Genomic DNA, 11,161 nt, shown 5'->3' on the forward strand with positions numbered 1-11,161 from the left:
CAGTTCCCTCAGTCTCGCCTCATACGGCATCCCCTGCAAACCGGCCACCAACCTTGTGGCCCTACACTGCACTGACTCCAACCTGGCTATATCCTTTCTGTAATGAGGGGCCCAGAACTGAGCACAATACTCCAGTTGCGGGCGCACCAGAGCCGTATAGCGTGGCAGTAACACCTCTCTCGATCTGGAAGCCACGCTTCTGGCCATGCAACCAAGGGTGGCTTTCGCCCTCTTGGCCACCGCGTCACACGGCTGGCTCTTGTTCAGCCTGCAGTCGACCAGCCCCCCGAGGTCCCTTTCATACTATCCTAGCAGTTGCTTCTCTCCGGGATACACGTTGTGCATCAGTGTTGCACTCATTTCTTTTCAGAATCACCCAGAGGTTCTTGCGCCCCACACAGTCCATGGCTTGGCCGTAGTGTAGCAGAATCTGAGTCGGCAATGGGATGTGGCTGCCACAGGGGCAAATGCTCTTTTGGGCTGCGTTACTGGAAACCGCGCTTCCAAATCCGGTGAAGTCCCAGCTCCCCTTTCCTTGGCCCTGGTTAGACTTCATCCACACAGCACTGGGCTGGATTGCAGTATATACCTCTGTGCATTATGCATTGTTCCCTTTTGGATTGGGACTGCTCTGCTGCAGGCGGGCAAGTCAGGATCCCCCCCCCCCATTTGCTTCCAGAAATCCCTCCCTGGGTTTCATGGAACAAGCCAAAGCAACCTAAAACCCCTCCTCCACTGGGATCAGCTCAGAGATCTCTTTTTCGAAACCCCTCGCACCATGACTTGGGGCCCTGCGTGCTTGCCGTGCATAGCTGCGCGGTGTGGGATTCGAAGGGTGCATCGTTTGGTCCTGTGCCTTACGGAAAGCAGTGGGACTCACTTCGGAGTAGGTGGCACTGGCCCACGCTGCCCCTGTGCGGAGGCGTTGCATGTGGCTGGTTTTCTCATTTAAACAGTAGCTGTAGGGGAACGGTGTGATGGGGGGGGGGACCCATGGCGGGAGGCTCCCAGGTTGGGGGGGGCCCTTCTGGGGGCAGATGATTCTGGGTGGTGGGAGAGACAGGCTTGGGAAAAGCTGTGCCCAGAGCCTTTGCTGTGCCTCGGAGGCCACCGGAGAAAGGGCTCTCGGCGCCATGGAGCAGCCTCTGTGGCTTAATTTGCCAAGAGCAGTGACTCAGCGCAGGCCCCTAATTCCAGAGGCGCCAGCCTCTGTTTTATTCTCTGCCTGCCAGAGCATCTTTCTGCACTTCCATGTTTTAACAATCCTGCTTTTTCAGGGGGCACAGCCTTGCTCCCTGTGCAGAAGACAAGACCTCACACAACATCCAGCTAGTTTGATGCAGGTTTTATGGATCAGAGTCTACTTCGAAGGATGCCTGAAGTTCAGGTTCATTAAGTACCGCATGCCTGTTCCAGTCAGCATAAGTCTTCCGAAGGGAAGATTTCCAAAATATTTGTAATATCCCAGTTGTGAAGATGTAGCAGCATCATAAAAACTTCTCACCTGTTCTGTTTACTGAAATGTTGCTCTTCCCAAACTTGGGTGAATGCCACTTTTACACTGATTACTTACATTGCAGTTTGTAGCCTTCTGACCTTTATTACCATGTTTTGCAGTAGCATTAAGCAATGTACATTTGCTCTTTAAACTGGAGAAGACACCCTCATCTAGGAGGGGCTCCGTGTGGGTTAGAGCTGCATTCCTTCCATATTGGAAAGGATGCCAAGGGCTTGGGATGGTAGGTTAACCGCAAACGCCAGTGCCATGGGATTGTAACATCTGCTTTGGCTTTTTCCAGAGCCTGAGGCTGGCGAGGTGTCTCCTCCGGTGGGAGCTGGTGTGAATAGCAACAGCTGGACCTTTAAATATGGACCGGGCAACGCCAAGCAGCCTGGTCCGGGTGAGTTGCCAGACAAATTCATTATCCCAGGATCTCCTGCGATCATCTCCATCCGTCAGGACCCACCAAACAGCCAAAGTGACAAAAGTGACTTCATAACCTTTGGCAAGAAGGAAGAGACCAAGAAAAAGAAGAAAAAGAAGAAGGGAAGCAAAGCTCAGGAGAAAAAAGAAAAGGGCAACAGCACCACTGACAACAGTGACCAGTGAAGGGTTTATACTGAACAATCTACTTAGCCAATTTTTGTAATTTTGGAAGATCTCTCCTCCGTAGCAGCTCCCAACTTCTTCCTACTGTTAACCCATTTCCCGTATGTGCAAGACTTCAAAATTCGCAGGGAATTCACACTGTCTGTCTAGATTACTTAACAGGTTTTGTCTTGAAAGCTTTATTAAGCCTGGTGTTAACTCTTTTTCTCCACTCTGGCTTGTTTTCAGAATCTAAAAAGCAGACACAAGTTTCTTTTCTCCTACGCTGAAAAGGAGACTCCACAATACAGCCAGTGCGAGGTTGGACTCTTTGCATTGTGGTTCCTGTGATCCTGTCCTGGTGACGCTTATGGGTGGGGGGTGGGGTGGGGCGGGGGGGGGAGCAGATCACTTTTGGTGTTGTGCACCCGGTCGCTGACTGGACGCCGTGTGTGCCGACTGTTGGCTCGTGACGCAAGATCAGGCAATGATGATGCAAGAAGAGCCTCTGAGGCGTGAGCGAGCGAAGGTCCTTGTGGAGGCTCATGTGCAAGGCCGAGCAGCTGGGATATCTCCAAAATGTGCCAGTAGGTTTGCCACGGTCAGACAGGTTGGGTGTCACATCCGGGGCCGTTGCAGCCCTCCTGTGCACACTCCAGGGAAAAGGGACACTCACTCACACAACCGGCATACGCGAAGCGCAGCGCCTCTTCTTCCAAGCCATTGGCCGTCCTGCCACAATAAGGCCTTTGTTCTCCTAGCAAGGAAGTCCCTCAGGGAACGCCTGCACCCTCCCCTGCTCTTGGCTCCGCGACTTGTGCTGGCCGGGGAGTGCGGGAGCCCCTCTCTCGAGGCGGCCGCAGCAAAAGCCACACGCAAAAAGACGCGACAGGGACTCTGGTGGGCGGGGACCCCCTCGCTCCGTCTGGGGCCCGGCCGTGAGGCGGCTCTGGCTTTGCCGCTGGGCGTGGGGTGTCTGTCCAGGGCACATCGGGGCCTCTGGAAGCCGCTGGGCAGACGTGCCCTTGGAGTACGACAAGGGAAGGAAGGGCTGACATCTCAGGAATGTGACTGACTGTGATGTTTCCTTTATGTCCCTGTTTCCACTCTATTTAACTTTCTTTTGCACATAATCTCTCTGAAAAGGTCAGAGTATTTTCCATAACGCATATGCAAAAGTAAGGACAAAACCCCCTTAACTGTGCTATTTGTGATCTGATATCTTTATTTATAAAGGTAATATAGCTGTAAATGAAGAATACGGTGTTCTTGAACCCAAACAGAAAATTTACAGCCATTAGAGAATATAATTGCTGCTATTGAAGTGCTTTAGAAAAAATTGCCTGAAAGATCTGTATTATATCCGCCAGCCACAGCTTTCTTCTGTCACGTCACTGGTTTGGGGCGAGGAGGGGAGTCTGCCTCTTGCATGCATTAAGAAATACAAGATTTTCTCTTTCTCTTTCGGCATTACTTATCCTGCACTTTGAATACACGACATTTGTAGGCCAAGTGTCATCGGAGGAAAGCTGAAGCAAGCCCTTTCTCACGAAAGCGGGTCAGTGGCCTGCTTGCTCTGCGCAGTGTCTTGTGTTATGCTCTCCCACATGCCTTTCCCGGGTTTTAGTTTGGCTTTTCCATGGGTTTCTCAATCGCTGACCCTGACAGCGATCACCCCTCTGTAAAACTCAAGTACTGTAGGTATGCTGTATGCTCTTATAAGTATCCCGGAATATTTATTCTGTGCTCGTGTATGTGAATGTCAATGGAACTATTACTTGTGTGGACATGAAGCTTTACTGTTGAATGTACATCCATTTTTCTTCTTTTGCAAGCTTGTGAACAAGTGGAGTAGTGTTGAGACTTTTACGCACTGTTACTTATCCGTTTTTGTGTATGAATTGAAACACAAGTAAAAGATCTTTCTTAAATCCAGCAACCAGTAAATTGCGGAATATTATTTCAGAGGTGGGTGGGGAACTACGAGGCGGAGCAGGTTCACCTCCGGACAGATAAAGGCATGGCGGCTATCGGAGGGGAACAGCTGCATATCGAACGGGACCCGAGGTGTGAAGGAAGGCGATGCGATTGCCCAGCCACGTTTTCTCCACAGAGTAAGGTGGGCGATCCTGAGCTCACTTCCAGCCATCCCTACGGGGCAGTCGCGATGCCCGGTTGACTCCCTTCTGTATGGTAAACAGCTGTGCCAGTTTTCCTCTAAGTTTGCTTCTTGAGGTTCGGGGGGACTTTCTTTTCAAAAAGGTCTTATGGTCTCGGGCTGGCCAGCCTTTGCGGTGGGGCAGACAAACCATTTGGGTGAGGGGTGCAATCTGGCAGGTCGGGAAGCTGCGCAAGGGCCGCCACTGGGGCAGGGTGAAGGACAAGGACTAGTGCAGCTGAGCAGAAGGCAGAAGTGGGGCTTGGCCCCCGGCACTGAGCAGCCCCTTGGAGCCCTCGGCACCCGCAGAGTCTTTCGCCACGACCCCGGCTGCCGGCAAGGCAGTGCTGGGTGCACACGATGCAGTGGCCTGCTGTGCCGCATGGTCACGCCATGGCGACCCGGGGGAGGCAACCGCCCCACAGCCACGCCCTGTGGCTGGGACTCTTTGGCTCATGGTGGGCTTCCCCGTGGCCCGACGTGAGTGGCAGAACCCGTCCCGGGCCACAAGAGGGCCCCCGGCACGGGTGGGAAGCCCTCGGCCATGCTTCGTGCTTCTCGCGCAGCCAGTGGCCGCGGGCCCCTGACTGCCACCTCCGGAGTTCCACAGGCCCCCGCCCGCCCACCCCCACCCTGAGCCGCAGCAGAGCCGGGAACCCGGAACCCAGGGAACCCCTCCGGGGGACATGCCGTGGGCCCTCAAGCCAGCAAGCCGTAGCGTGTGGCTTGTGCCACAGTCCGGGCCACCAGGTGGGGCAGGTCTGGCTAACGTCTTAAGAAAGCGTGGCTGCAGGGGGCCCTTCGGCAGGATGGGGTGCTGCCCGCTCGCCCTGTGCAGGGCAGGGCTGTGATCTTGCAGCCCGTTAGCGGGGAGTAATCCACCCCGTCCCATTATTGTGGGTTCAGGTGCAAGTCTCTAAAGGGATTTAGGGGAGGAAAACCTGTTTGGAATCCTGAATTATCGTAGCTGGAAGGATTGTGAAATCAAACATTTAGCTTGTTTTCTAAGAAAAACCGACAGTGGTCACTTTACTAGCAGAGGGTGCAGCAGCAGCAAGAGAGTGTGATGACGTGGGAGGGGGTGGGGAGCGCCCAGCAGTGAGCGAGGGAGTGGAAACGGCACCGCAGTCTTGGGCAGGTGGCTGGGGCAGTGTTTGTGAGGCTGCCGTTCACCCATCCTTCACTGGGCCCTGCTTTTCACAGCACCGATCCCCCGCGCCACCCAAACATGCGCTTCCCAAAGCCCGAAGAGTCCCTGCATGGCCCTGAAAGTCTACCGAGGACAGTAGGTGGAAGAGGAGATCAGGAACGTGTCGCTCTTGGCTACCAGCGTCCGGCTCAAAGTGCTCTGTGAATGTTTTAATGCTCGCTCTAACTGTCGGCCAGAGAGAACATCTTGCCTCTTTATACCGTGCATTAAAATGGTCTCAGATTTGCTCACAGCTGAGCTGGTTGTCATTTGCCACAATGGCGGGTGTTTCTGGATGGGCTCTGAGCACTGCTGATCAAAAGGTGCTGTGACTATGTTGTTTCCTTCATTTTTTAATAGAAGGATGGACCAAGCTGGGGGGAAAGAAGGGGAGACTCCCAGGTGGAAGGCAGCAGTGGAATGCCCCAACTCACGCTCAAGAAAGGGTAAAGTTGTGCATCTCAAAGATCTAACCTGGAATAACTTCGCTGAAGCTTAAGGGGCTACTTGGAGCAATTCCAAGGGAGTTTTGAGATGAGACTGCCATTTTTAACTGCTGTTGCTATGTAAGCAATTCGATGGGGGAAACACGCTTTGTGGCTGCTCCGAAGAGCATATTCCCAGCCACCCTGCTTTTGAAAGAATTGGTAGAAGACCGACCGTCATGAATTACTCTCACCAGTTTTCCAGGTCCCTGTGCGATGCGGTGCTGTTGTGATGAGAACTCTGTTACAGAATTTGCAGTTGTATCTTTGCCTTCTCAGTATGATGAAATGTCCTGTCTGGAGTCGTGTGAGTGTGAGTGTACATGTGTGTGTGCACCCACCTGCACATGCAAGATCTAGTGTGCTTTTGAGAGACTACCCTGTGGCTTCTAGCTATTAAATAATTTTGAGAAATCACATGGATTCGCTGTGGGACAGGTTCATTCTATTTGCCATAATGATCAATATAATACTATACTTTGGCGATGGGTGCAGCATAAAAATGCTATAAATAATAAATAAATAAATAAATAAATAAATAAACAAACCTTTTTGGAAACTTCGTACTGACCAGGCCTGCCCCTTATTTCTTCCAGACCTGCAGAAGCAAGACCCCGGGAGCGGGGAACTCAAGCGCCACACCCTGATGGAGCGTTCCGTGCGTCTCTCATTCCGTGGCACGCGAGTGGCTCCCGTGCAGCCATCCAGAGATCTTCCAGAAGTCCCCCTGTGGGCAGTAGGCAGTGGTGCAGGCCCAGTTGTGTTCGCTGAGGAACAGCAAGGCAGCTCCTCAGTGCCTCCAAGGAGCACCCTTGGCTCCCCACTCTCTCAACCCCCTCGGCGCATCATGGCCTGCATCCCAGGGGGACACACGCTGCCACTTTCACGGAGATCTGGGCTCAGTCAAGGTGGAAGCTGGCTCTTGTGCGGCCCCTGCGTTCAGCAGCCTCCGTTTCCAGCGTTCGTGATCTAGCTGGCAGAGAAGAAAACTGCGGATTGTCCAGACCCACAAACCACCCTCTCGAAGGACCCAGCTGGTTTGAACCTGCTAACCTGTTCTTTCAAAAGAAAGCTGAAGCCCTGCAAGGCATGCTGGGGAAGACGGAGACAAAATACACCTACTCGGGTGTCCTCCAAGTCGCTTTTGGGCAGCATCGCAATGTAGTGACTAGTCATGATAGCACAGCAGATGATTTCAGAAGGGTGGGGAAGAAAGACTGGGCCATCTTGTTCTTCCCCTGTCCAAAAACAGGGAAAGAAATCCTGCTTCTGCAAACCCTGAGAAGCAGTTTAAGGTCCCCATTCCAGGATGTCAGTCCACAGTTGGTCAAAACTCCTCAAAATTCTTACCAGCTTTTACGTTATCAAGATCAAATGCTATATTAGGCCCAATGTCCTGGAGATGCACCATTTATGTTTGTTTTCCAAGGCACAATGTGCTGTGCCATGTGAAGGGTCTGTTCCAGGCATGTTTCTGAGTCCATCTGTGGGTTATTATGGGCTGGTGATATCATCCCTGTTTTACAAGGTACGCCCATTAATTCTACTACAATTCTTTACTTGGCATTACTTACAGTGAAGACCCCGAAGTTCAGGGTTCATGATACTAACCCCACTGAGATTCTACTGTATACATTGCTAAAGTCCCGACAGACCCTTGGGGAATCTTTAGTCAATCATGGCAATGCGATCAGCATAAAATACGTGTTTACAATTCTATCTCCTTGACTTTAAAGCCATGGCATTTTTCAAGCTCCTCTCACAGCAATTGTCAGAAGAATCCTGAGTGGTGAAATCAGAGCGTTTTGATAGTGGCTGCATCCTCTCACATTAAAGCAGCTCTTAGATGCTGACTTAAATGGACAGGTGCTGGGATTCAAAGGCCAGGTGTAACTCTGGAGATGCGCTTCTCCACAGGACACAAAGTGGCTAACGGTGTCTCTGTGGCACGAGCGGTTTACACTGGCCTCATACCGCTGATGCTGGCAGCATCAAAGTGCACTTCACTTGCATGGGTTCCCGAGTCTCCCCTGGGCTGCAGTTCAACGCGTTCATAAAACTATATCAGAACACGTCCTCCTTGCACATGTTAGGTTTCCTGCAACATCTGCCCAGGGCACTCCTATGCAGCCTCCATCAAGGCAAGCCTAATTGGAAATATATTGCAATCTAACTTGGTTGCAAATTGTTTAAGAAATTTTAAAAACTACATAAATTTGAACATATCAATTGTACTTAACTTTCAAAAAAGCAGACCAAATATCTGTATATGTTTCCATTCAAGAGTGGCATCTGCATGACATCCATTCAAATACGAAAAGCATTCTTGGATCCTCAGCCCATTGCATTCTAGGATGCACTAATTTATCTTTCACTTGTTGCAATGTCACTCTTACAGAAACCATGTGTTAACTTCCAGGAAGCAGGTAGATAATTTAAAAGAAGATACGCATCAGTAAATATTAAAGAGTGTTCCAATACAAGGTTTGTCCATATTACAACCTCTCCTCATAAAGAGGCGACTACTGGTCATTGCCAAAGCATGCGGCTAAAAGAAGCTGTGGTGATCTTGCACCTTCAGCATTTAGTTGACTTGGACAAACCCTTATTCAAGAGGCATCTGTGGCCTCTCATAGACTATATTTACATCAACAAGAGGACCCTGCATCTATTTAGGCTTTGGATACAGATGCTAAAGTGACGGCCCAGTTCCCTATTCCATTCCTGCTTAAGACCCTGCATACCATATTTACTCACTGACAAGAAGTGTTGACAAATACGGATCATGAGTCAATATAACTGATCAGCTTCGATAATGTTTTCAATAGTAAAGGAGACTGTAAAATTGTAAACATGGCAGGATCAAACTTGGCCAGCAGACCAAGAGTACCTCGCATGCAAATCCAAAAAAGACCAGAATTGATAATCAGCCTCCACTGACTGAGCCAAGTAAAATCAACTTATTCATTCGTTCGTTCGTTCATTTTCTCCACCACAAAACATTTGCTTATCGATATTTCAGTTTGGATTTCTCAATAGAGCACACGAATGTGTGTGGCGGATGTGACGCCACTGGCCACACGCCGCTGCAGAGGAGGGTTCCCGGTTCAGCAAGGCGGGATCTTCGGACATGTGCCTGGGAAGATGCTCCAGGCAAGGAGGTTCCAGCGGACCTCAGTGGGAAAACGAACTGAGATGGGAAAGGCCAACATGACTCAGAACAGGCCCACAAACAAGCCCTGTGGCAGAATGCAAGATCCGCGAAGCTGAGCCCATCTTTCCAAGAACATCCATATTGGTGAGGACTCCCCTTCCTGCCACCAGGAAAAAAAGATGGAAGGTTTTGAAAATATTTCCGGGGAATAGCGAGAGTAATTCCACCTATCACATGCACAATCCCAGGAATAAACTTCATCTAGAGTATATTATGCTTGCCTCAACTCAGCTCTAGCAGTGCCTGTTTGGTTGGCCGACTTACCCAAATGTGGTTTAACCATTTGAAACATCTCTCAGGGGTAAGTATGTCCAAATAAGGAATGCAATCCAGGCACGGGTTAGGTAACACTGGCTGCAAACACGTAACAACAAGCCACAGTGGAACCGCACAGGAAAGGCTTGCCGTTATGTGCGGACCAAACATCCGTGGCGAAGTTGGGCCATTTGGTTCCCAGGAAGAAGAGTTTGCACGAGGGAGGAGGGAGAGGCGGGCGTGTGGGTTGGTGGGGTGCATTTGGAACAGTGCGGGGCGACAGCAGCGGGCAGCAGGGAGGGGGTGGGCCGTCCCTAGAGCAGCAGGAGGGGGAAAACAGGAAAGAGTGGCTGACTGGGGCCTCACCCACTGGAGCAGGTGGGCCCATGAGAGAGAGGCACGTGACCCAGGCAGGACTGGGGCACCTGGGATTGGTCCCCTGCCATTTGGAGAGGAGGCAGCAAAGCATGGCAGCCATGGGAATGTGTGAACCCAGGACGCAGAGGTGAGACGGCAGCTGCACAGAGGCGGTGCATCCCCGCTTCGTGTTCTGTGTGCACACAGCCACCCTGTGAGGCAGCCGCTTCAATCGGCTCCTAGCCAGACTTTGGCCCATTAACTGACCAGCCAGGCAAAGCACTGAAAGTATTGATCACCTTCATACAAAATGGAAAATACACCCAGCATTGCAAAACAAACCGTCAGATGTCATCTACATGAAGAATAATGGTAAGTTCTAAACAGCCATACAGCCACTGAATGTTGCTACCTGGTCTGATGAAATACGCCAGGGATATTGCATGTAAATCAAATATCAATGGAAAAGTAGTCACCTCTGCCTGGAACCTCCCCTGGTTGAAAAGAAAGCCAAGGAAACCACATGACTTGTAACTTATAGCTGTATGGGCCAAATAGAGCACGTGAACCCTTTTCAAAAGTTCATTTGCAGAGCTGAGATTACGCAATGCAACCCGCACGAATCCCCTGTTAATTCAGCCTAAGGCCTCTCCCACACCAAAGAAACAATAGCAGGCCTGTTTGCTCTATCAAAATGGAAGGTTACTAAGCCAACATCTTATCAGTCCCCTGTCTGTCTAATAAATCCACCATTCTGGTCAAACCATGTTGTAATAAATTGCTGCAATCTATCAGCCAATGTTAGAGTTAATATTTTAATATGATTAATGGAATAGGGCAATAGCACAGTAAATGTGATCTTTCTCAGATTTTATGAATTCATGCATGGAGATTTAACACGAGTGGGGAAAGGTATCCATCGCCCTCCACAATGTATCAAAACCTGTGTTATACACATCAGGAAAAGCACTTAAAATTATGAATTTATATCAGTGGGAGAGGTAAACAGCTTAGCAGTCTCCCCTTTAACAGAGGAAATAAGATATTTTTCCTAGTGTTCAAGTGCCACAACTGAACTAGGACACCCACCATTTCCCCAGTATGCCTGTCACACAGACTCCCCTGCTGAGAAAGCGGATCGCTCCTCTCCTATTTAAGGTTCTGCAGCTCCTGATAAAGAAGTGCCGCTGGGGAACAGGCAAATTGGATTATAAACATTTCCAGCTTATATATGCACACACACATGCATGCATATATGTATACATAAACACGCATTAGACTGGCAGCACAGGCAACAATTAGGTCTCATATAGAGCTGAGCTTTGCTGGCCTGCCTATCCCTCCATGGCACAAAACGCAACAGCACAGATCAATAATTGATTTAACAGCAAGAATCAATCTGTCCTCTTTATGT

General features: G+C 50.2%; 1 protein-coding gene across 1 annotated transcript in view; it reads left to right on the plus strand.

Moving 5' to 3' along the window:
• LOC123019780 (protocadherin alpha-C2-like) overlaps nucleotides 1–2,222 on the plus strand; it is a 49,002-nt gene extending 46,780 nt beyond the window's left edge. The window contains exon 5 of the mRNA XM_044422845.1: nucleotides 1,800–2,222. Coding sequence (XP_044278780.1) covers nucleotides 1,800–2,110 — 311 coding nt within the window. The 3' untranslated portion in view covers nucleotides 2,111–2,222. The remainder of the gene's footprint in view (nucleotides 1–1,799) is intronic.
• Nucleotides 2,223–11,161: the final 8,939 nt, after the last annotated feature.

Source organism: Varanus komodoensis, unplaced genomic scaffold, assembly GCF_004798865.1.
Source record: "Varanus komodoensis strain SLA01 unplaced genomic scaffold, ASM479886v1 scaffold137, whole genome shotgun sequence".
In the NCBI taxonomy this organism is placed as follows: domain Eukaryota; kingdom Metazoa; phylum Chordata; class Lepidosauria; order Squamata; family Varanidae; genus Varanus; species Varanus komodoensis.